The 27,924-nt window shown below is 35.2% G+C and overlaps 1 protein-coding gene across 5 annotated transcripts in view; it reads right to left on the reverse strand.

The window, feature by feature from the left end:
• LOC143234288 (uncharacterized) overlaps nt 1-21,851 on the reverse strand; it is a 218,350-nt gene extending 196,499 nt beyond the window's left edge. For 3 of the 5 annotated variants that reach the window (XR_013018578.1, XM_076471534.1, XM_076471535.1), the window contains exon 1: nt 21,514-21,851. Coding sequence is in view for 2 of the 5 variants with exons in the window: in XM_076471534.1 (XP_076327649.1) it covers nt 21,514-21,545 (32 nt within the window). In the remaining 3 variants the exon portion in view is untranslated. Of the gene's footprint in view, nt 1-13,064; nt 13,257-21,513 lie in introns of all 5 variants that reach the window. The other 2 variants (XR_013018579.1, XR_013018581.1) reach the window with 1 other exon arrangement.
• Between the last annotated feature and the right edge of the window lie 6,073 nt (nt 21,852-27,924).

Genomic DNA, 27,924 nt, shown 5'->3' on the forward strand with positions numbered 1-27,924 from the left:
TAAAGATACTTAACAATGTTGATGGTAAGTAGGACTAGTGTGGGTGTTGTGTATCATTAGAAATACTTCACAGTATTGGTGGTAAGAATGGGACTGGTGTGGGTGTTGTGTATCATTAGAAATACTTCACAGTATTGGTGGTAAGTGGGACTGGTGGTGGGTGTTGTGTATCATTAGAAATACTTCACAATATTGATGGTAAGTAAGGACTGGTGTGGGTGTTGTGTATCATTAGAAATACTTCACAATATTGATGGTAGGAGTGGGACTGGTGTGGGTGTTGTGTATCATTAAAATACTTAACAATGTTGATGGTAAGTAGGACTGGTGTGGGTGTTGTGTATCATTAGAAATACTTCACAATATTGATGGTAAGTGGGACTGGTGTGGGTGTTCTGTATCATTAGAAATACTTAACAATATTGGTGGTAAGTAGGACTGGTGTGGGTGTTGTGTATCATTAGAAATACTTAACAATATTGATGGTAAGTAGGACTGGTGTGGGTGTTGTGTATCATTAGAAATACTTAACAATATTGATGGTAAGTAGGACTGGTGTGGGTGTTGTGTATCATTAGAAATACTTAATAACATTGATGGTAAGTGGGACTGGTGTGGGTGTTGTTTCACATGGTGTGTATTATTAGAGATACCAACAATATTGGTGGTAAGTAGGACTAGTGTGGGTGTTGTGTATCATTAGAAATACTTCACAATATTGATGGTAAAGTGGGACTAGTGTGGGTGTTGTGTATCATTAGAAATACTTCACAATATTGATGGTAAGTGGGACTGGTGTGGGTGTTCTGTATCATTAGAAATACTTAACAATATTGGTGGTAAGTAGGACTGGTGTGGGTGTTCTGTATCATTAGAAATACTTAACAATATTGATGGTAAGTAGGACTGGTGTGGGTGTTGTGTATCATTAGAAATACTTCACAATGTTGATGGTAAGTGGGACTGGTGTGGGTGTTGTGTATCATTAGAAATACTTAACAATGTTGATGGTAGATAGGACTGGTGTGGGTGTTGTGTATCATTAGAAATACTTCACAATATTGATGGTAAGTGGGACTGGTGTGGGTGTTGTGTATCATTAAAAATACTTAACAATATTGGTGGTAAGTAGGACTGGTGTGGGTGTTGTTTCACATGGTGTGTATTATTAGAGATACTTAACAATATTGGTGGTAAGTAGGACTAGTGTGGGTGTTGTGTATCATTAGAAATACCTCACAATATTGATGGTAAGTAGGACTGGTGTGGGTGTTGTGTATCATTAGAAATACTTAACAATATTGATGGTAAGTAGGACTGGTGTGGGTGTTGTGTATCATTAGAAATACTTAACAATGTTGATGGTAAATAGGACTGGTGTGGGTGTTGTGTATCATTAGAAATACTTCACAATATTGATGGTAAGTGGGACTGGTGTGGGTGTTCTGTATCATTAGAAATACTTAACAATATTGGTGGTAAGTAGGACTGGTGTGGGTGTTGTGTATCATTAGAAATACTTAACAATATTGATGGTAAGTAGGACTGGTGTGGGTGTTGTGTATCATTAGAAATACTTAACAATATTGATGGTAAGTAGGACTGGTGTGGGTGTTGTTTCACATGGTGTGTATTATTAGAGATACTTAACAATATTGGTGGTAAGTAGGACTAGTGTGGGTGTTGTGTATCATTAGAAATACTTCACAATGTTGATGGTAAGTTGGACTGGTGTGGGTGTTGTGTATCATTAGAAATACCAACAATATTGATGATAAGTAGGACTGGTGTGGGTGTTGTTTCACATGGTGTGTATTATTAGAATACTTAACGATATTGGTGGTAAGTAGGACTGGTGTGGGTGTTGTTTCACATGGTGTGTATCATTAAAGATACTTAACAATGTTGATGGTAAGTAGGACTAGTGTGGGTGTTGTGTATCATTAGAAATACTTCACAGTATTGGTGGTAAGTGGGACTGGTGTGGGTGTTGTGTATCATTAGAAATACTTCACAATATTGATGGTAAGTGGGACTGGTGTGGGTGTTCTGTATCATTAGAAATACTTAACAATATTGGTGGTAAGTAGGACTGGTGTGGGTGTTGTGTATCATTAGAAATACTTAACAATATTGATGGTAAGTAGGACTGGTGTGGGTGTTGTGTATCATTAGAAATACTTAACAATATTGATGGTAGAAAGTAGGACTGGTGTGGGTGTTGTTTCACATGGTGTGTATTATTAGAGATACTTAACGATATTGGTGGTAAGTAGGACTAGTGTGGGTGTTGTGTATCATTAGAAATACTTCACAGTATTGGTGGTAAGTGGGACTGGTGTGGGTGTTGTGTATCATTAGAAATACTTAACAATATTGGTGGTAAGTGGGACTAGTGTGGGTGTTGAGTATCATTAGAAATACTTCACAATATTGATGGTAAGTAGGACTGGTGTGGGTGTTGTGTATCATTAGAAATACTTAACAATATTGGTGGAAAGAATGGGACTGGTGTGGGTGTTGTGTATCATTAAAATACTTCACAATATTGGTGGTAAGTGGGACTAGTGTGGGTGTTGTGTATCATTAGAAATACTTCACAATGTTGGTGGTAAGTGGGACTGGTGTGGGTGTTGTGTATCATTAGAAATACTTAACAATATTGGTGGTAAGTGGGACTGGTGTGGGTGTTGTGTATCATTAGAAATACTTAACAACATTGATGGTAGAATTGGGACTGGTGTGGGTGTTGTGTATCATTAGAAATACTTCACAGTATTGGTGGTAAGTGGGACTGGTGTGGGTGTTGTGTATCATTAGAAATACTTCACAATATTGATGGTAAGTGGGACTGGTGTGGGTGTTGTGTATCATTAGAAATACTTCACAATATTGATGGTAAGTGGGACTGGTGTGGGTGTTGTGTATCATTAAAAATACTTAACAATGTTGATGGTAAGTAGGACTGGTGTGGGTGTTGTGTATCATTAGAAATACTTCACAATATTGATGGTAAGTAGGACTGGTGTGGGTGTTCTGTATCATTAGAAATACTTAACAATATTGGTGGTAAGTAGGACTGGTGTGGGTGTTGTGTATCATTAGAAATACTTAACAATATTGATGGTAAGTAGGACTGGTGTGGGTGTTGTGTATCATTAGAAATACTTAACAATATTGATGGTAAGTAGGACTGGTGTGGGTGTTGTGTATCATTAGAAATACTTAATAACATTGATGGTAAGTGGGACTGGTGTGGGTGTTGTTTCACATGGTGTGTATTATTAGAGATACTTAACAATATTGGTGGTAAGTAGGACTAGTGTGGGTGTTGTGTATCATTAGAAATACTTCACAATATTGATGGTAAGTGGGACTAGTGTGGGTGTTGTGTATCATTAGAAATACTTCACAATATTGATGGTAAGTGGGACTGGTGTGGGTGTTGTGTATCATTAGAAATACTTAACAATATTGGTGGTAAGTAGGACTGGTGTGGGTGTTGTGTATCATTAGAAATACTTAACAATATTGGTGGTAAGTGGGACTGGTGTGGGTGTTGTGTATCATTAGAAATACTTAACAATATTGATGGTAAGTAGGACTGGTGTGGGTGTTGTGTATCATGAGAGATACTTAACAATATTGATGGTAAGTGGGGCAGGTGTAGGTTTAGAAGTGACAGAGGTTACAAACTAATACTCAACGTTATAAGTGAAGTATGCTATACATACATTTTTAGCCAGGAAGTGTATCATTTTAATCACTGATTTGCAACATTACACATATCTAGTCAGGAAACCAATGAATAATATTAGACCTACGTAGTCACTAATGTAACTATAGATAATAAATGTATTTATACATCAATCATTAATATTACAGTTAAGTAATCAATGTGTAAGGGAATTGAAGAATCAAAAATGTAACTGGAGGTTTTAGGCCTAATTACAAACAACGTGAGAAATTTCGCCAGCTTTCTAAGTAAACCGAAATGTATATTTTATCTGTTGACTGAGATGATATCGTGATAACAGGTTGTTATATTTTGAAATTTAAATAATTTTAAATCTTACTGATTTGTCACTGGTTCTTAAAGTGACTCTTCAATGAAATTTTAGAATTCAATATATAAAAGTAGGCTGGAAGATGTTAGTTAAATACACTGTGTGACAGCGCTAATTAATCAGACTTTGTTAAAACTGTGTATTGAAAGAGAGTAAGGTAATATAAAACAATTATTGGCTGATGATTTCAGTTACCCGCGATTTTGAGATTGCGAGTCCGAATCCCCGTCACACACAAACATGCTTGCCCTTTCAGCCGTGGGAGCGTTATGGTCAGTCGCATTAGTTGTTGGTAAAAGAGTAGCCCAAGAGTTGGAGGTGGGTGGTGATAACTAGCTGTTTTCCCTCTGCTAACGCGTGTGGCTCGTAATCTGAGGGTCGCGGGTTCGCATCCCTGTCGCGCCAAACATGCTCGCCCTCCCAGCCGTGAGGGTTTTATAATGTGACGGTCAATCCCACTATTCCTTGGTAAAAGAGTAGCCCAAGAGTTGGCGGTGGGTGGTGATAACTAGCTGCCTTCCCTCTAGTCTTACACTGGTAAATTAGGGTCGGCTAGCACAGATAGCCCTCGAGTAGCTTTGTGCGAAATTCAAAAAACAAACAAACAAACAAACCCTGTGCTAAATTAGAGACGGCTAGTGCAGATAGCCTCATGTAATTTTACGCGAAATTCAAAAACAAACAAACATACTTCAGATAAGAGATCATTTGTTGCTCTCGTAACCAGTCAATAATTGTTTAATATTACATAGAAGTAATTAGTTTGCATTGGAGTTGATAAATCAGTAATGTTGCTATTAACAGTGTCACGAGAGGAAGAAAAACAGATACGATGAAACAGTTCAGTATGTCTCATTAAAACCAGATAAACTCTAGAGCGTTCGGTACATGAACCTATTTGCATCATGGTCAAAGGTTTTATAATGTCAAATTTAAAGTTATTTATAATTTGCTTCGTGATTTCTACACCACAATACTTGTGTCTGTGTATGTGTTGTGTGTATAAAAGTTTATTAAATGTTAGCTTAATTGATTCTCCCACTAAAACTCAATCTAATGTCCCATATGATAGGGTCATGGAACATTTAACTACACAATACTTAAATATCAAAGAGACTTTACCGTATTACGTCATTTGCAAAGGTCATTACTAAGTGATATTATATAATGACATGGGTAATATTATGGTATCAATTCCAAACTGTTAGGATAATAATGATGCATCCATAAAGGAACAGATGCATTTTGTTTGTTTTTGAATTTCGCTCAAAGCTACACGAGGTTTATCTGCGCTAGCCGTCCATAACTTAGCAGTGTAAGACTGGAGGAAGGAAGCTAGACGTCATCGCAAACCACCAACTCTTGGGGTACAAACGAATAATGGCATTCACTGTTACATTATAATGACCCCACGGTTGAAAGGATGAGCATGTTTGGTGTGACGAGGATTCGAACCCGCGACCCTCGGATTATTGTTTGCTAGTAATCACAAAGCTGCACAATAGTCAATTCGGAAAATGCCTACTGCGAGTATCGAAACCCGATTTTTAGCGTTATAAGCTCTCACACTTCCAGATGAAACTTGGGGCAAAAACACACACATATGTAAGTAGAGTTAAATAAGCAGTTTTTCAGTTGTCCGATTTTTCATAATTTGTATTCTATATCGGAGGGATTTAGATGTTTTGGCAACAAAGTCAAACAACAAATTACTTTCACTCTATAGATAATAATAATAATAAAGCTTTCTACTTCATCCAACGTTTCGTCGTTGCGACTTTATTAGATAAATATATTTCACATTGAACTATTCTTATTGTACTAGAGTTGATGCAACAGTAATGGCGAAAAGTTAGCTAAAATGGAAGTTCGCTATTATTATTATCTGAATAAAAATGGGTCGTTTTATTTCTAGCTTTGTTACCAAAATCGTTTATTTTATTTGGAGAGCCATCTGTAGAATAAATGACTGATTACTAAAATTATAGCGAGTCGCTGTCAACGTTGAAGCTCTCGCAGCTTTGAAATTACACTTACAGTGGCAGGAAAAAAGTTATAATTATTTACGACAGTTTTATCAGACATACATGCGAAGCATGAACTATGTATACTTTCACAGATTTTCCGTTCTCATCATTGTGATAGTAAGTCTTTATCAGAAGCTTTGTAAATGTGTCGAGTTTTCAGATGAAAAAACTGTCAATGGGGAAAAAAATAGAATATTCTACAGATTGGTTTCTGTTCGAATTTTACGTGAAGCTACATGAGAGCTATCTGCGCCAGCAGTCCCTAATTTAGCATTAACAGACTAAGAAGAAAGCAGTGAACCAACTCCTCCTCCCCCCACCGCCAACTCTTGGGCAACTCTTTTACCAACGAAAGCTCCAGGGTTGAAAGCATGAGAATGTTTAATGTGACAAGGATTGGAACCCGTGACCCACAGATTCCAAGTCGAGCGACCTAACCACCAGGCCTGATCTTTTAGAAACATCTGTTGTTTACGTCGTAAACGAAGTTCCACGAAAATAAATTCAAATGTTATGTAGATTTTATAAAATTATAAGGAATACTGAGATCGTGAACAACAACAACAACAAGAAACAGTGCTTATCATATATTTTATTGAATAGCGGACGTTGGTCACATCATGTTAACAGTAAAACAGATGGAGACCTGAGATTAAGGTCAGACTGACTAGATGCTGTGTATATATTTGTACGAATTTATTAAACATTTAATCTCGCGTGTTGCATGCAGCAACTATACATTTATGCCTCTACTCGCTATGAATACTTAAAATTTGTTGGTTACGACCTCAGTCTAAACGTTAAGACAACATCATCTAATTAAGTTAGAGGGAGTTTGACGTTGGTCATAATGCCAGGATTTCCTCACCGCCTATCCAATCAGCAATAAATGTTTTGGTACTTTATGTTCGTGACATTTCTCGTCACATTTTGAAATACGAATATGAGCTTACTTCTTGCTGGGTGTAGGCGATTCTGTTCATGTCTGACGAGAAAACAAACTAATAACTCAAAGGTTGTCGCATTACAATTAAAAATGACTGTTATGATCCATACGGACAGCATGAGTTCATACGTACAAAATACACTTAAATAAGTAGAGAATACTGTTGGAAATGTGGAAACATATAAGTATTTGCTTAAACTTTGAAGGCTAGTACTAATATGTATTCTTTAAGGTCAACTGAAAAGGTAACAAGTATTTATATTATATCAAAAGCTACCATTACAAGGCCTGGCAGGACCTCTGTTAGAGGTGCTCTACTCGCAATCTGCGGGTGACGGGTTCGAATCCTTGTCACTGAACATGCTTGCCCTTTAGGTTTGCTATCAAAGCCAGCCATCAAGTGCAAAATTTCTAAACTAATTCGAATTATCCAAGCGGCCGACCCTAAAATTTAACGCAATTAAAGTGGAATGAAGAAGGAAAAGGTAGAGGGCTAGAAAGCAATTATTGAATGCTAAGAACCGAGTTAGTACGCGATAAATCTCATCAATTAGTATTTAGAAACATAATTTCTATAACCTGCGAATTGAGTAAATTTATTAAACGTACTAACACTAAACGTTTTATTCAAACTGTATTTAGTTTTATCTCTTTCTTTCATACGTTTTTTTGCGTCTTTATTCGTGAATTTGTACGGAGTTATTTAAAGTTCAACGACTGTTTAAGACCCCAAACCAGTCTGGACATAACTATTGGCTGGCCCAGAAATGAGCAAAAATGTTTTAAAGTCCATCAAACTATTCTTGTTTGAGAAAACTCGAAGCAGCTTAAAAGTTAACTTTTGTTTGGTTCAAAACTGTTTTGAATTAATTAATTGAATTAATGGCGCATTAATCTATTTTTATTCGAAATAAATCCAACTAAGGCATGAAATAACTATTTCTTCAGCCAACAGTGACCCATGAAACCTTCCAGTGGATTAGCAATAAATCTGAAAGCTGTCGTGAGATACATCCTTACTTCAAGTGGGTTTCTCGTCATCATAAATCTGAAGGCTTGTATCCCTAAAACCCGGCTTTCGATACCCACGGAGGTGCAACACAAACAGTCTGTTCAGTAGCTTGTGCTTAACTGCAACAACATTAAGCATTATTTTCCGATAATTTAATGCTGTTGTGGTAAAAGGTGGTTATTTGAATTTGGGTAAAACCTGTAAGGGGCACATTAGGATATCTGTTATTTTCTAACCACGTGTATCGAAGCCAGATTTTTGACGTAATTAGATCTCAGACGTGCCGCTATCAACTAAGAGGTAACAAATCGTATACAGCTTACAGAGTGCTCTGCAGCGGTCTAATAGCCATCTCCAAAAAAAAAAAAAAGAACATTAATCTACAGGATTTTCAGTTTATTTGTATTTTTACAACATAACCTGATAATTCATGGAAATACAAATGCATTGAATACATTGTAATACATTTAAAAATAACTAACAGATTCAGTAATTACTAAACACATTTAGACAACGAAGTATGTGTATCTCTTACAGCAAAGCCACATTGGGTTATCTGCTCAGTTCATCAAGGGAAATCGAACCCCTAATTTAGTGTTGCAATTCTGTAGAATTACCACTGTATTAGTAAAAGTAGAATATTATAAAATATATATCCGCTGCTAAAGATGTTGAGATTATCTAATATCCTGCGAAATAATTACAAAGAGTTCCAGTCGAGTACTAAATCTTATAATATGTTAAAGTGCTATTATTCGTTTTATTGTTTTAAGAACAAAAGTTTTTTGTTAAATTTATAGATTGTTGTTATTTATACTTAAGCACAAAGCTACCCAAAGAGATATCTCTGCTCTGCACACCACGGGTATCGAAACCCAGTTTTAGCTGTATAAGTTCTCAGACATACCACTGTGCCGCTGATAACTTTATAGAGGAGGAAAATTCTTTGTCCGCGCCACCAAGTGTCTTTCCAAGGAAGGTACATTTTGAATCTTTGTCACGTGGAACTGCCAAATCTCTATTGATGCTCCAGTGTAGCGTATACGAACTGCTAATATATAACACAGGTTTTTACGCAAATAATATAAGTTTTACGCTTATGACAACCCTTACGCTTTTTTTGTTTACAAACGCTCTAGAGACATATGAGGTAATAGACAAAGTAAATTAATATGTTCGCGTTGGAACAAATCACAGAAATGAATTAATAGTTACATAGGGATCACGTTGGGCAGTGTACTTTCTTCATCAGTGAAGTCGAGAAAACCCACTTGTAGAGAAATATACATGTATATGTAAAAACGGCTCGTTTGGGTTGAGAAAATAGCACAAAACTGAGGTCTATACTATGTAAAAGCTACACTGACAAACACCACACCAACATTATTTATAAACTACAATGTGATAGCTGTCACGACTTCTATATTGGAGAAACAAGTAGAAAAATGGAAACCAGTTTCAAAGAACATAAAAGTCACCTTCACACGTTTTCGAACACTGCAAGTCAAATAAACACAATATAACCATAGAAAACACTCAGATACTAAATAAAGAAACAAACATAAACAAACGCAAAATTAAAGAAGCCTTATTTATACAACAACTTAAACCCAAAATAAACCAATACAAAGGAACACCTTTATATCTATATTAAAAATAATAAAATAAATAATATAAAATTATATATTCAAACATCTAACACCGCCCTCTACATTCCGACACTCAGTTACACAACCCCTTTTAAACATGTGGTCAGCTTCCGGTCAGTTACCTCTTTCTTTGTGAGCCTGACGATGACTGAAGAAGGTCGAAACGTTGTTTGCTCTTCTACGTAAAATATTTTCTCAACCCAAACGAACCGTTTTTATATAAATAATGTACTTTCTTCCTTTACAGCATGCCTCCCACCAGTGGCTCAGCCTGTGGACGTACAACGCTAAAAACCGGGTTTTGATACCCGTGGTGGGCAGAGCACAGATAGCTCCTTGTGTAGCTTTGTGCTTAATTCAAAACAACTTCTTTTACAGCGCCATCTAGATATATTTGTAATTAATGCGTGATTAATAAATAAATTTAATTACACCTCCAAAATTCTTTTATAGTAGTCACTGTATTTTATTAATTACAAAATGTATAGTAAAATGGCCAATAAATTGGTTGTCATGGGAGTTATTACTGGAAGACTTTTATACACTTCCACGTCCCTCGATAATAATTACATTCCTGGATTCAATGTTGATATGAGATAACCTCGTTATCATGATAGATGAACTGATTATATGAAGTTTTAACCAATTCTGGACTTGAAGGATGTTTTTTTAATAAGAAAAATGTAGGGCTAGTTTTATTATTCGGGTTCTTGAGTTATTATAGACAAAATAATAGTTTTTTTTCTTTAGAGTGGTGAACTCGAAATATGCAAGTTAGTATAGGTCAAGTCAAGAAGAAGGAATGTCATGAATTATGTATTATTATTAGCTTTCATTAGTCTTAGGTAACGATTAAAAATTTATGCACGTTATATTATACTCAAACGTTAACTCTAATTCTTTGGAGTTTCCATGCTAATTTAATGATAAATCTTCATTGCTAATTAGTACAAATGACTTAGGCTTAACTTTACTGTTGGTAGTTGATGCAAAAAATAAAAATTCCACTAACAACCTATACTCGACAACCCATTAATATTAGTCCCTTTAATTACTGGATTCTTAATCTCTATTCTAAGATGTTATCTTAATAAATAATTTATATTAATAAGTGTATTACTATTAAAACTCACAGACGGCCTAAGACTAATACTAATTTATGAAACAGGACTTAATTATTCACATTTACCTATATATTTTCTTAATTCTACTTTAATTTCTACGTTATTACATTATACGTGTTAAGCATATAATGAAAATTACTTATTTTTTATTAATGTTCATAAGTTAAAAGATGTTTAAGTAATATTTATTAACAACGTGTACCTCTAGAGAAGAAATAATGAACTACTGCAAAGAAAAATTCCATATGTAAAATAAGGTTTTAATTCATGGAGTTTGAAGCTAAGGTCGTGTAAGTTTATGTACAGAGTTTTAAAAATATACTATTTCTGTCTTTTACACTTAGCTTGGGAACTAATATTTCCTACACAAATAATTTAAGCACATTATACTATCGAATGGTTGTTTTAAATAAATTGTTTACTATACCGTTTAATTAATTTTAACTGAAATTTTTTAATACCAAAGAGCACCATGAAATGTTTATTGTCAGATTTCCATAAATGTTCGCTCAGTTCAAATGTTCACTGAAGTTCACGAAAAACGTGCTACAGGGCGAAACGATTACGAGTTGTCTCTTTCATGATGAACTTACTCTGCTACGATTAAAAACCAATGATGTTTATTACCCATAAATCTGAATGTAGAACATTTTGGTGACTGAACAGGTGCCCACAGTGGCACAGCCATGTGACTGGGGACTTACAACGCTAAAATCCGAGTTTCGATATCCGTGGTGAACAGAGAACAGATAGCCCATTGTGTTGGTTTGTGCTTGACTACAAAAAAACAAAACAAAAAACAATTGAATAAGGTTTTCTGCTCAGAAAATATAAGACTGGGCGTTGTCTAGCGATTATCGCGCCAGGTTGCGAACCGTTGGTTAAGGTTCGAGACACCATACCAGTCATACTGATGAAATATTTACATATTGTGGACACGTTATAAAATTGACAGTGAATCCTGTTAATCAGTTCAAAGAGTCAGACAAATCCTTTTGTGACCACAGGTACTTGTGGCTATCTTCCCTCTGATAAGTAGTTCAAAAGAAGGAACAGTTATGTCTAAACCACAGATGTCTTTGACATGGTCATTTCAACACACGTAGTATAAGGATCCTGACAGGCTATATTTCCAGATTTTCTAAAAACATATTAAAGTTCAAAGTTCTTAAGATTAAATAAATAAAGACATACATTTAAGAAGGTTTTGAATATAACATTCTGTATAACAATTTCTTTTTGAGACAGATATGGTATTCACATACGAGGCTTTAACAACCGAGTGTTAGAATGGCACACCGGTAAGTCTGCAGGCTTACAACACTAGAAACCACGGTTCGATACTCGTAGTGGGCAGATTACAGATAGCCCATTCTATAGTTTCGTCCCTAACATTAAACAGAAGTTCTACAAATAAAACTGTTTCCTTTCTGTTTAATATTTTCCTCCTTGTACTTTTGGTTTGATTCTCCCAATACGTTTCTTTCTGTTTACCTAAATTGTTTGTTTATTTAAGATCCAAGCCACATTGGACTGTCTGCTGTGTTCACAGTGTTTACTCTAACTATGGATTTTAGCGTCGTAAGCTTGTTGGCTTACAGATATCTTGTTTTATGCAAAAATTCAGTATCAATGTTTTCCAATCAAACACACTGCCCCCAGTGGCAGAGCGGCAATCTTCGAATTTACAACATTAGAAACCAGGTTTCAATACCAGTGTTGTTGAGCACGGCACAAATAATCCACTGTGTGGCTTTATGCTTAATTATAAACAAACCAAACACAACCTAAGGCTGTTCATCATTTCATTATGCTTCTACTTGTCAGGATTTCCTTTGTGTTGTGGGCCCAGCATGGCTAAGCGTGTTAAGGCGTGCGACTCGTAATCTGAGGGTCGCGGGTTCACATCCCCGTCGCGCCAAACATGCTCGCCCTTTCAGCCGTGGGGGCATTATAATGTGACGGTCAATCCCACCATTCGTTGGTAAAAGAGTAGCCCAAGAGTTAGCGGTGGGTGGTGATGACTAGCCGCCTTCCCTCTAGTCCTACACTGCTAAATTAGGGACGGCTAGCACAGATAACCCTCGAGTAGCTTTGTGCGAAATTCAAAACAAACAAACAAACAAACCTCTGTGTTGTGATTTCATAACAAGAAATATTTTAAGTTGTGTGCACAGTATTTGGAATAATAAATGTTGTCATTCATCAGCTATAAACTATACTTTTATGGATGACTTACCTAGAGTGAAAGGGTATAGCAGACGATGCAGGTGTGACGAAATCTCATTTGGAGCTAACCCTAAAACAGCTGATCTTTTTAGAATGTACAAGTTTCCTTTCGTTCAACAGCACATAAAAAGAAACGTCTTCACCGCCATTATTTTCACTCTTCGTAGACGTGTATCTTGTAATAATCACTTTTATTATGCTCCTGGGAATGAAATAAAGGGACAATTATTGTAATACTTTTGAACAAACTCGTAAAGTTATCAGTTGAACTCAGAGTTATTGTACGAAGGGAAACTGATACAACACTGGCACGAGAATTCTTATGTCTTTATTATTTCAACTGACAGTTTTACGATTATATAAAAAATCAATATCTCCGAATATTATTTATTAAACACATGTATTTTACGTTTTGACATTTTACGAATCGATATAAATCTAACCTGATGAACCAGTACGTTGTATTATTTAGTAAATGTAAGTATTTTTTATGCTTAACAATTCACGAAACTATTATATAAATCTAACCTAATGAATCAGTATCCTGTATTATTTCATAAATGTAAGTATTTTTATGTTTTAATAGTTTACGAAACTATGTAAATCTAGCCTAATGACCAGTACGTTGTATTATTTAGTAAACGTAAGTAGTTTCTGTTTTAACGTTTTACGATACGATATATATCTAAACTAATGAACCAGTACGTTGTATTATTTAGTAAACGCATTTTAAGTTCTGAAATTTTACGAAACAATATTAATCTAACTTAATGAACTAGTACGTTGAATTATGTTGTAAACATAAGTATTTCATGTTTTAAAATTTTATGAAACGAAATAAATTTAACGTTTAGAGATGAGCCTTCGAAACATGTTTATGACTTATCCTTGTCTGGAGACGCCAATACGTTCATTGGGTACATTTTCCAACCACAGTGAGCTAAAAGTTTGAACTCTTTTAGTTTCAAAGCATGTAATGTTCAAATTTTACTACTCAGAATGTTTGAAGACTAAATTGAGGTTTATAACTCTCTTATTCCTGTTTTCGTACCGGATTATCGCAAAAATAACAAAAAATCGCGCACTGCACTTCGAGTCGGAAAATGTTCTGTAACTTGTAAAAGTGTCTATCAAATGACACTGTTACGTGTCAGGCAAGAGTTTGTTTGTCGATTTTTGCACAAAGCTACACGAGGGCTATCTGCGCTAACAGTCTCTAATTTAGCAGTGTAAAATTAAAGGGAAGGTAGCTAGTCATCACCACCCACCGCCAACTATTGGGTTACTCTTTTACCAACGAATAGTTGTATTGACTCAGGCAAGAGTATTGCAAGTGTTGGTGGTAAGTGCTCTTTGCGAGTTGTCTTCCTTCTACTGTATTAGCTCAAGTTTAGGAATGCATAATATTTGTATACATATTTTGTTCTTAAAAGCAGCTAGAGAACCAGTATCACCTACTGCCTCAAGGACTTTGTCCATCTCTTTCAACAGAATGATGTGATTGGTTGTCAATATTTATCCTCAAGAAAACACGAAGCAGCCTCCGAACCACGTGTATTAAGCTTAGATTATAAAATTTTAATAATTATATTTCCAGAAGTAATGTGCTCTGGTAGAAATGGAGCTACAAATGCAATATTAATGTGCAATGGCACCTAGGAAACAAAAAAAAACACGCTACCCCTTTGAGATCTCTGTCCATGTTTACTGGTGCCTGGCAAACCACTAGAAACCGACTCAAACCTATGTTTCTATGTAAAAGGAAAGGAAAGAAATTGGACGTAATTCCAATGTCTGGTCTATAATTAACTTGGAAATAGATTTCGATATTGATGACTGGCGAATGGGACGGAAAAAAAATACAAAATACGTCGCCACATATCGGAAAATTTAAGAAACGTTAAATTAACTGGTAAGAACTTACTCAGAGCCCAATAGTTTGGCATTAATTTATGATTTTTGTTTTCTCAACGTTTCGAAATACTTGAAGTAATTTTCTCATTAAATCTGTATTCGAGACAGAGAAAAAAATACAACTTAAAAGAAACTTATCATTTTGAGGTAAATATATAATTAATATAAACCAAAAAAGAAAAAAGTAGCGAAAGAAGAAAGATTGTGTCTGGAAAAAAATAGAAAAGGCTTAGATGAACAAAACCATCTGTCAACAGCTGCATGGGAATATGGCGGTTGCTTTGATGCCTTTTTTCTTTATAATGTATACTTTCTAAGAAATACTTTAATTATACGTAATACTAAAGATAATTAATGTTAAAAGCTGTGAAGTCTGAAAGGTCTGTGTAAAACGTTTAATTCATTCCTTCTCGTATTTTATGACTGTTCTCTTGGAATGGAACGCTTCAAGTGTGGTTGATATATCGTCATACATTCACTGATAAGCAACGAAATAGAAAAATTCCGCCAAAATAAAATAAAAGTCGTGAAAAGGAACTAATATTGCTCTTGTCTGTTTGTACACCGTTAACCTGCAGGATAAAGATTTGGCTAATCATCTTGCATGGGTTTTCTCTAACCTTTTCATTATTAATATTAATAATCTAACATAAGTAAACCATGGGCTATATTAACTAGCAAAAAGAGCTAATTTCAATATTTGCCACATTTTGGCTAAACTTGTCATTTAACATTCTGCTTTAGGCCAGGCATGGCCAGGTGGCTAAGGCGTTCGACACGTAATCAGGCGGTTTTGAATCCCCATCGTGCCAAACATGCTCGCCCTTTCAGCCGTGGGGGCGTTATAATGTGACGGTCAATCAAACTATTCGTTGGTAAAAGAGTAGCCCAAGAGTTGGCGGTGGATGGTGATGACTAGCTGCCTTCCCTCTAGTCTTACACTGCTAAATTAGGGACGGCTACCACAGATAGCCCTCGAGTAGCTTTGTGCGAAATTCGGAAAACAAACAAACACAAATGACAAAATTTATGAGAAACGTGTTACGTAACAAATCATTTGATCGAAATCTGTGAATTTTATAATTTACACACTTTATTCAAGTGCTTTTTAATATCAGAAGTAGTTTCGGCAAATTATTAAAAATAACCAATCAATGTGAAAAGTTATGAGAAAAGTATACTAATGGATTTCAATAAATAATTAAAATAGTTCCACGTTAGTCATTTCTTACTATTGCTTCAAAGTGAAATCCTCTCAGAAGTTATTTATATGGTAGAAAATCACAGTTGTTACCACTAGTCTGTAAAATACTGTTTAAAATGTTACATATATAGAATAACAGAGTTCCAGTATAAAACTGTTGAATTACCGTATGACCAGGTATCGGAGTAAGTTAACCATCTCACTTCACGAATGTTTTCTGCAAAACACGCCAGAATTATACATAAACCTCGAATATAAATAACGTCTATTAAAAACCTTTATTTCACGCTAAACAAACGATTACAAAACAAACAATGTTGTTCATTGTCAACATCAAGAGGATAACGAAAAATGCGCCATTATCCAAGAGTGATCAAAATTATTGTGTACTAAATTACCATGAATGCTGCTTAACTCTTACAGCGATAATTGGTTAGTGACTACTTGGTCGAATTACTGTTTGATGGCTTTAATTACCTTACGTGTATATCGTCTGCTCAGGAATGAATTGAAACAGAACAAAAATATTAAGCTTTTAAATCTTCTGCGATAAAAATTAAATATAGAAGACAAGCAGTAACTGATGTTGTTATGAAGGCTGCCCACAGTACTCCAGTGATACTATAATCTCATTTAGTCCTAAAACATCCTAAAACACAACACAGGTTGTTGATTGGTTGTTTTCATTACTTGTTTGCCCCCTAGTGGCTTAGCGGCATGTCTGCGGACTTATAACGCAAAAAAACCGGGTTTTCATACACGTGGTGGGCAGAGCACAGATAGCTCATTGTGTAGCTTTGTGCTTAATTCAAAACAACAACAACAACATAACTTGTTTGTTTGGTTTCCGTAGTACTAAGCAGAGATTGATTAAAGAACTCTTTGGCTAGTTTTGAAAGAAATGTCAAATCAGAACGTAGTATTCATATCAGTGTTTGATTATCGTTAAAAAATTTGATCAAATTAGATGTATTATCGTCTCTAGATTTACAATCTCACTACTCTTGGTAAGACCAGTGAGACATTATAGTAACGATTTATAGTTTTTACATGGATGGCAAGATAAATCGGCTAACTTTATCATCTTAAGCTACCAACAATTCAAACAATAATGCTTGAGAAATGGATGGAAAAATATTATTGTAATGAATAGAAAACTCTATCATGAAAGACACAGAAAGAAAAAAAAATGCTATTCCATAGACTCCCGGCATGGTCAGGTGGTTAAGGCGCTAGAATCGTAATCTTAGGGTTATGGGTTCGAATCTCTGTCGCACTAAACATGCTGGCCCTCTCAACCGTGAGAGCGTTATAATGTGTCAGTCAATCAAACTATTCATTGGTAAAAGAGTAGCTCAAGAGTTGGCGGTAGGTGGTGATGACTAGCTGCCTTCCCTCCAATTTTATACTGCTAAATCAGGGACGGCTAGCGCAGATAGCCCTCGTGTAGCTTTGCGCGAAATTCAAAAATAAACCAAACAATCATAAGTTTTAATTTAACGCCCTATTACATTTCACATATTCGGACCGAGTAACAAATGATTTCCAAAATTAGTAATATTCTGGAAAATACATTTATTTCTCAACACTGGAATGGAATTCCATAATCTAAGATTTTTTAACATATATCCATTTGAATTTATTTACATAAGTGAATTTTCAACTGTGTAAATATTTTTACAAATGCATAAATTTGTGATCAACTGCACACTAGGAAAACCCTTTGACATTTTTCTAAGAAAAAATTATTGTATACTGGAAAGTTTTTCAAAGTAACATTTATTTTCCACAGTTGGGATGAACGTATAACGTAAAAATATACGGTTGCAACTAACGTATTTTAAAGCATAAATTTGTTTTTAAATGAAAATCAATCGTCTTTTGCTTCTTACTGACATATTCGCTAATCTCCATTTTTATTTAAATTTTTTTCATGTATAACGCAACTCAATTATACGAAGGACGAGTTTTATTCTTATATTTCATAATTAATAATGCAAATTTCATACAAGAGAGCGTCAGACGACTGATATAAAAAACGCAAATAAAAATCAGTTACAGTAGACCACGCTTGGTTTCATTTACTGATATTATAATAGTCAAACCCTCATCAGTGATGACGGTTGGGCATAGAAATGTGTACAAAAAATAGCCTGCGTTATGGATAATGTCAATATTAATATCGCATTTCAAACTTAATTTCTTAACAGCCGTAATGATTTCGGGTGGGTGTTTTGACTAAAAAAATAGTAATTATACGTTTGTATAAATTTGTACCATTATTGTGCATCTTACCACGAAGATGATCCATTACACGAGTTTGACCAAGTTGATCACCGTAATTTTTTGTATGGTAATTGGAAACTGTTCAATGGTTTAAGGAAGGTGAACCTTCCTTTGAAATAGGACACATTTGCATCTTTTCTATACGCATTTGGCTTTTATCATCCAGTGTTTACTGACTCGATTTGTCTTAATTTTTGATACGGTAAATAAAAACTGTCAGATGATGTCCAAGTGCTATCTTATTATCGAATTTTTACTCGCTAAGAGCGATTGAAAGTCCTGAAGCAGAAAGTATTACCTTATCTTCTAGAGTTTTGGTTTTGAATTCAATGTCATGAGTACTTAATCAGTTAAATGAGTCAGTTATTACCTTCTGCAAAAACAGAGAACATTACCGTATCATATAGACTTCTTTTTTAAATTTAAAGACACGAGTACTTAATCATTTAAATGAGTCAATTATTAGCTTCCGCAAAAACAGAGAGCATTATATGGTATAGACTTTTCTTCTTTAAATTAAGACATGAGTACTTAATCAGTTAAATGATTCAGTTATTACCTTCTACAAAAACAGAGAACATTACCGTATTATATTGACTTTTTTAAATTTAAAGACACGGATCAGTTAAATTAGTCAGTTATTACGTTCAACAAAAATAGAGAACATTACCGTATTGTTTAGACTTTTATTTAAATGTAAAGACACAAGTACTTAATCAGTTATTACCTTCCACAGAGTAGGGTTTGCACATTGTATCTAAATAAGTTCATTAAGGATTTAACAATAAAAGAATGAAGTTAGAGGAACATTATCTAACAATGTCCTTCATTAAGTTTTGACTTCCTTAACGGGTACCTTCACCTCTTACGTATATCACAAATAGAAACCGAAACGTCGAGTGACTGTATAATTGACTACTCAATGCCACATTAACAAAGAAAATACAGAGTTAGCATTCAGGAAGAGGGACGCTGGAATCTTCATCTGAGGTACGTTATGACTTTGATATCAGTCACAAATTAGGAAAATGTCAACACATATTTCATGAAATTCTTTAGACATAAGTTTAAGTTCTGTTTGTTTGTTTTAAGCGCAAGGCTACACCTAGGATTATTCACGAAGCCTACTTGCGTTGAGTCCAGCTGAGATAATATTTCAAATGAAATGACAGTAATAAGGCTTAACTGATTTGATGTGAATTTTGCGCAAAGCTACACGAGGGCTATCTGCGCTAGTCGTCCCTAATTTAGCAGTATAAGACAAGAGGGAAGGCAGCTAGTCATCACCTCCCACCTCCAACTCTTGGGCTACTCTTTTACCAACGAATAGTGGGATTAACCCTCACATTATAACGCCCCCACAGCTGAAAGGGCGAGCATGTTTGGCGCGACGGGCATTCGAACCCGCGACCTTCAGATTTCGAGTCGAGTACCTTAACCACCTGGCCATGCCGGGCTATAAACCCCAATCTCTAGTCACTAGTGTTCTAAATATTCATTAATGACAGACGCTAGTGTGTGTGTCGTAAGCGTTCTGATTTAAAACGAAAGACTTTCCTAAGTAAGAAGTAAGTTTACGGATTTAAAAATTAAAAATCCAGAGGACGGTAAAGAGCACAGCATGCTACTTAAAATGAATTACTGATTTTTGGCTTTCTTCCTATCCTGCAGACGATAACCTCAAATAATCACACAGTTGTTATTTTTTAAATCTTATCCATCCTGTTTTGCGTTTTTATATACATACAGGGTAGGAATTATTACATTATCAAAAGCAAAGTACTGGTATACGTCATCAAGACACAGCCGTCTTTTCTCACCCTGAAACACCCTTCGACCTGTCAGATTTAACATAATTAATTGCTTATTCTACTCTTGTTAAAATGATTCACTCTTATGTTAATTGTTGACTACTTCGGCTTATTGTTGTTAACACAATTTTTACGTCGTATTTTGCTTATCATATTTATATTATTACGTTGTTTCTTTTCTTATTTATTTAGAAACCATAATCTAAGTTTCCAAAATAATACATAAAGACAACAAAAAATCCATGGATTATTTGTTTGTTTGGAATTAAGCACAAATCTACTCATTGGGCAACCTGTGCTCTGCCAACTACGGGTATCGAAATCCGATTTCTAGCGGTGTGAATTAACAAACGTTCCGCTGTGTCACTTCAGGGGAAATCCATAGAATAAATAAGAAGCCAACACAGACGTAGATAAGAAAGTTATTGTGTCAGAAGGGGGTAATGAACAAATGATCTAACGATTTGTTTTCGAAGAAATTCTCATGTAATAAGTTTTGACGTGATGAAAAAGTGCCTTAATCAGAGTGGATTTTTATTTGATTTCACCTAAGTATCTTGTGATCTCTGAGAAAGTATCGAAAGCAAGAGAACAGAGTCAGAAACAAGAGGGAACTCTCAATAACCGCGGCACAGGATTACATTGAATTAATCTACGAAACCCCGGACACAGTCAATTGTATCAGTAGAAAGGGTTTGACATCCTGAGTTCAAAACTGTCATTAGATATCAAATCGGTCAAGAGATGACGGAGGTATGAGCTAAACCTTTTTACTTTAATAAAAACAAACAAACTCAGAGTCATTCTATGAACCGCTATACCGCAGCAGAAAATATTTTTCTAGAACTTTCAAATGTATTTGTTCACCATGTCTTCCTTTTTTTAAAAACAATGAAAACTCCTTCGGAAAATATTTCTGTTCCCATGATTTTGATAGGCGATAAGTTCAAAGGTTTAACATTTGTCCTCAAATTTGAAATATCGAAAATATTAAGCAAACAAATTTGGAATAAAATGTTTGTGAAATAAACATTTTCATTATATAGTACATATATATATGTATATATGCTGACTAACTCTTCACAACTTGTATTTATTCAACAATGAGGAAAGTTAACATATTGATGTATTTCACAATGCTATTTTTGTGTTCTTTGTTAAACATTCATTTTGTACATGGTTAAAGTCACGTTAAAGTGGGAAGTTCACTTGTTTTGACTAAGTATGGAAAGCAGCAGTCCTACCTGTGAAAGTCCAGTCGTACAACACTAGACATCAAGTGACACAACCGGTTTCTAACTGGGCACAGTTTCAGGTTTGTATTAATTTCTGATGTCTAGACGCCTTGTCTTCCCCGGTGGTTTATTTAACCCTGTACGTTTGCTGTCCACGTGTTTCTGCCGTCGTTTACCCACTCACTGAGTTCACCATGCAGACTTTATGTTCGGAAATGCCACGCAACACGATGGTTCAAGCATTAAAAAAAAAGCGAAAGGGCTGGCTGGACTGGACAACACTGAAGCCTTCCAAATGGCCATCTGAGAAGACTAGGTTACCTGAACCGCAAGCTACTGAAAGTGAAGAGATATGGGGTGCTTGTGATCATACCAAACGAGTATTCCAAATTATTTGGCTTCTCGCCTTGCGTGATTATATTAAGCCACTACAGAGGACCAATCAACGGAAAGAGTAAGGTTATAGAAGGACCGCCCAGAACCTAGTTTTTGTGGAGAGGTTCAACCTCTGTTTGTTGTGCCGTTACATGGGAAAGAAATGATCGCAGTATAAACAAGGAGCAACTGGAAACCGCCACCGTGACTCGGTTGATGAACTCGGTAAAAACAACATAACCGTAATTTTTCTGTCCATTTTGTAACTACTAGAAACTGTACAACTGTAATCTTTGTAACGAATTAAAGTGATTTACAATCACAACTTTACTCTAAAGCAGTAAAAGTGTATTGAAACTCGTAACATAGGTAGGTGTTTTCTTATAGCAAACCCACATCGGGCTATCTGCTGAGTCCATCGAGAGGAAGCGAACCCTTGACTTTCGGGTTGTAAATCCGTAGACTTACTGCTGTAACAGCGAAAAACTCTCAAAACATATCTTAAAATCACAACTTTACTATAAAGAAGTAAAAGTGTTTTGATACAGATCTAATTAATAAAATTACTTCCAATTCAAATGTTCAAACCATCTACACGTTACATCTAACTGAAAGAGAGAGCAGAAGACAATATTTAATAAAACGGGACCGTAATGCTGTGACGGTAATTTAGAAGGTACATATATTTATTACAATATGTCAATGAAGCGACACGAGTAAAAATATGGTATTATGTAAGAATTATTGTTTCGATAAGGCAAATAACAGTCTTTGGCTTAATAAAAAAAAGTAAACTAGAAAGAAACAAACATAGTAAGAGAACTTAAACAACTTTTGTTTGTATAAACAACTGTAATAGATTTACTGTTGTACTTTATTGTAGCGCCTACACTTGTTTCTGTTCAGCTTTCTTCTTTGCATGTGATGCATATTCTTAACTTTGTATTGCGCAAGTCCCGCCTGTTCTCGAAATTTGTAGACGATTCTTTAAAGTGAGAATCAACAATATTTGTTTTGCGAAAACGGGACAGACATGGCCTGGTGGTTAAGGCACCCGACTCGTAATCTGATGATCGCGAGTTCGAATCCTCGTCACACCAAACAGGCTTGCCATTTCAGCCGTGGGTGCGTTATAATGTGACGGTCAATTCCACTATTCGTTGGTAAAAGAGTAGCCCAAGAGTTGGCGGTGGGTTGTGGTGACTAGCTGCCTTCCCTCTAATCTTACACTGCTAAATTAGGGAAGGCTAGCGCAGATAGGTCTCGAGTAGCTTTGCGCGAAATTCAAAACAAACAAACAACAACCATTTGCAAAAACGCGCGAGAATATTATTGAAATGTCAAGAGACTTGCCTGATTCGTATAGAAAAACCGACGCACCGAGAGACAAAGAGTATTATAATTTAGCCAGCTGCAGTTAGTGTATTATAGTGATATTATTAAATAGCTACGGTCAGTACGCTAAGGCCTACGAAGCTATACTTGTGACAAACGCTTATTAATCGGAAAACTATAGAATTTAACCACGGACGTTTATAGAATTCGAACATTACAAATCGTTCAACTTCAATTAATTACTTCAAACTTTAGAAGTTCTACAAGGACATTATATATCATGATCGGTAAAAGTCAGCTTATAAAGGGGTGCGGTCATCAATAGATAGCTAGCTTGAGCGAAATGTGACAGTATTATTAACTCAGAACTAATTTTTTCCTCGTGAACCTGGGCCGTCGATAAAATATTCAGTTCTAGACCGAATGTAAGAATCAGTATTGTATGTAAGTCTCTAAAACTCTTGTATATAAGGCATCATTTGTAATAACTATTAGTGATAAACGTTATTATAATTTGTAATTTTTTTGTTTACATAGTAAAATATATTTGTGTTAAAAAAGGAAATTGTGTATATGAATGTTATTGGAAAATATTATACATTTAATACATGTTAACATATTATTAAATTCTAGAGTCAAATCCAAATTTATGGTTATTTGAAATAGTAATATGTTAACATACGAAACATAACAAATCGGAGACTCATCCGAAATAAATGATAATACGTAACACAACATATTTATTTATTTCTGATACTTAAAAGTACATTATATACACTGTTAGAAATAAACTCAAATAGATTTTATGATTTTATTTAAAAGTTTAGTCAGTGCATGTCTCAGTATATCATGTTCAACGAGATTGTCATGTATACCACAGCTCACATTTTGTCTTCCTTCACAAATGACACCAGAACATTGAAACTGAACCAGAGCTTACACAAATAGAAGACGATTTAACGCTAAAGTTTAGTGCTCGATACACGCGGCTGGTTTGGTGCAGGTAGCCCATTGTGCTCGGATTAATAAACGAAATAAGAGCAGCAAAAACAATAACAGACGATCGTTCTTTGCCAAAGCTCCCAAATTCTAAAAAACAGCGTTCCGACCACATCACAAACATGTTCTTCCGCGCCCCTGAACACGATCGACAGGCGCCATTTTTAGCAATGGGTATTTCATTTTCTTTATCAAGCAGGTCGATCGCATAACTATTAACCTTAGTTTTACAAGCTGTGAAGACTGAACGTATTAAACTGCATCACCATCATACAGTTTTCAAACTAGACTAGAAACGAATAAGTGTTAAAGAGTAATTTAAAATCGATTAGGAACTATGTAATGTTTTCAAGTTTCGGTTTTAAATTCCTGGTTAGAAGCTCAGAATACATTACAAAATACAGCGACCATTTAACTTAAGGCCAGGTGGTTAAGGCATTCGACTCGTAATTCGAGGGTCGCGAGTTCAAATCTCGGTCGCACCAAACATACTCGCCCTTTCAGCCGTGGGGCGTTATAATGTGGTGGTCAATCCCAATTCGTTGGTAAAATAGTAATCTAAGAGTTGGCTGTGGGTGGGGATAACTAGCTCTCTTCCCTCTGGTTTTAAACTGCTAAATTAAGGACGGCTAGCACAGATAGCCTTCGTGTAGCTTCGCGCGAAATTTAAACTAAACTTATCCACGCTTATTTAACTTAGAGAGCGTTGAAGTGACCGTGGCGATGACAATTCATTACCATGATATTTCTTGTAGTTAACGATGTTAATTGAAAATAATTATTTGCTTTACGTTATGAAGCTTTAAAATCAATGTGCGCTAACTACACAAACAAAAACAAACAAGCAGGGATTTTGTAAGTTTTATTGTCAAGGGTACACAGTATAAAGTTATTCTGTCACAAAGTTGCTATTTTATTTTTTTAAAGACAAATTTAATCGCTTAAGGATGTGAAGTCAGATGGTATAAGAAATTCTCTATTTAAATAGCTATTTGTAATACTCATTGCTTAAAATTAACAGATTATTAAGGGAAAAATTCTTTCTTCTGTTATACAATAACCAGTTCAGGCATATCGTTACTAAATGCGGTCATGTATATTAGCTGAAGCGTCTTATTGTTTTCTTTAACCAAGATTACCTGCTGCCCTAGAGACTGGGTTAATTTATATATATATAATACGTTTAATACATGTTTTGAACACCGTCTTCAAAATACGTAAATTCTTCTCTATTTCAGGAATATCTTATCAGAGAATAAGACAAGTAGAAAGGCAACGGCTTATCTGTATACCAGTATCGAATAATTCCTTGTTTCTAAACCTATCTGACTGCGAGTATTCTAAGATATTTCTGAGCCGAGCATCCTCTTACAGCCAAAAATATAAATCGCTCTCCGACTTATTGTGGTGTCGTGTGGTGCGTAATAAGAATTACCGTCAAATCCCAGATTCAGTGCCACGCTATTCTGTTTCATAATGAATAGTAGATGATATATTTTCACAAACTATAAAATGTTCTTGTTAAAATATAATAAAATGTTTTGTTTATTTCTTGCAGAGCAAAACCTTAATCGTCTATCTGCTCCTTCCACCGCAGGGACTCGAACCCTATATTTTAGTATTGTAAGTTCGTCAAAATATTTATGCTAAAAATGCTCAAGCTAAATCATGCATATTTTTTTCTTTTTTCTTCGTCTTGTTATTGTAATAAAACGAAACAAAACTTTGACGGTTTTGTAGTAACTGTAGTAATTTTGTTAACAAAACAGTGTTACACGTTAAAAATATAGCAATGACTATAGAGTTGTTTGTTTTTTTTTTTTTAACGAACGTAAAATTCAGTCATGTAGTCGAATGTCGTGATTTCATCTATACCATAAAACACTATAAAAGGGTGAAAATCGATTTTTGAAACACAGAAAAACTTAGAGTTTTACTAGTCTCGCTAAAGTTATATTGTACAGTAATAGCAACCAATGGAATGAATTCAACGCGAACCTCTTCGACAACGCACACTATCTGGGCTATAGCATGTTCCTCTCATATAACTTCTTAAATCAAGCACTGGGAAGCAACTCCAAAGGATAACAGGACAAATACGTGATCGACACTTGATTAGTAGGATTAAATATTCGTTATTCAGTTGCTTTAAAAACAAATTTCCAGAAATTCTAAAACAATCCTACCACCGTAAAACAACATCTGTAATTGATTCTTTTTTAGGACCGGATACGTTTGAAATGTCCCAGTTAAGATGGAGTTGAAGGAAATATAAACATAAGTAATTTCTACAAATGTTGTTTACCTCATCGTGTAACATAGACTGAATAATAATTAAAAAAAAACACAGTTGAAATCAGTTGATGTATAACGGGAACTAATTATATCACGCTTTAAAAGAAAAGTTGTCTACTAAGAAAATCAATTTAAAATGTGCTCAATGGATAAACTTTTGAAGACAAATCGAAGTAGATCGAATTGTCGTTTAATCACTAGTTGGCCACTTTAAGAACTTTAAATTTATTTTCTTCGTAAAAAACTCTTGAAATGAATGAAGATACACGGAAATGGATCGAAACTCTATCTAATCAGTGCTTCTTCAGGAAGATTGTCCATTTCAACGATTTATACCGTATATTACCTTTCTAACCGTGTCTTTCAAACAAGTAAATTCAGTAATTGGATGTACTCTTTTTCTTCGTATTTCTTAAAGGCCTGTTATCAATAAAGCTGACAACAGTATCGTTGTACACAGTCACGTGGTCCGGCATGGCCAGGTGGGTTAAAGCGTTCGACTCGTAATCTGAGGGTTGCGGGTTCGAATCTCCGTCGCACCAAACATGCTCGCCCTTTCAGCCGTGGGGGCGTTATAATGTTTCGGTTAATCTAACTATTCATTGGTAAAAGAGTAGACCAAGAATTGGCGGTGGGTGGTGATGAGTTGCTGCCTTCCCTCTAGTCTTACACTGCTAAATTAGGGATGACTAACGTAGATAGCCCTCGTGTAGCTTTGCGCAAATTTCCAAAAAAACCAACCAAAAACACAGTCACGTTGTCTAAGTATTTAGATTATATTGAAGATTAGCAAACATTTTTCAAACTTTAGCTTGATATGTACATGCACGCACTTTATATTTATTACTAATCTAAATTCTGTTCGGTATATATGTGTGTGTGTGTGTGTGTATGTGGGATAAGATTCTTTCAAAAATAGTCTTTGAAATGAACATAGAACAGGACGTTATTTGCACAGAACGTAGAATTGTATAATTAGATTGAATCTATAAGTGTTAGAAATTGTGTCACATGAATAATTAGATGTGTCACACTGGACACTATTCAGAGTATGATTAAATAAGTATTACACTAGATAATTAGTGTATTAGGTTAATTCATGCGTATGTTCATCAAACAATGTTTCTCGTTTCCAAAAGCAATCTTGTCTTGATTAAATTTTTTGACAAACAAAAAAGTACCAACTTATAGCCAAAATAATGCTTCACACTCATTCCTCACAAAGCAAAGCAAGCATTTCATAGGATGTCCAGCCACAGGAGACAACGTTTCGAAGAAGAGAGCTTTGATTTCTCTCCGAGAAAAAACTCGCCCAGAAGAGCTTTTAAGGCAATAACAGGCTCAGAAATCACACCCTAACCCAATCCGTAGCAAATTCGTAGTGAAACGTTGTGGCAACTAATGAGAAAACCTGTG

The sequence above is a fragment of the Tachypleus tridentatus genome, chromosome 12, assembly GCF_004210375.1.
Source record: "Tachypleus tridentatus isolate NWPU-2018 chromosome 12, ASM421037v1, whole genome shotgun sequence".
NCBI lineage: Eukaryota > Metazoa > Arthropoda > Merostomata > Xiphosura > Limulidae > Tachypleus > Tachypleus tridentatus.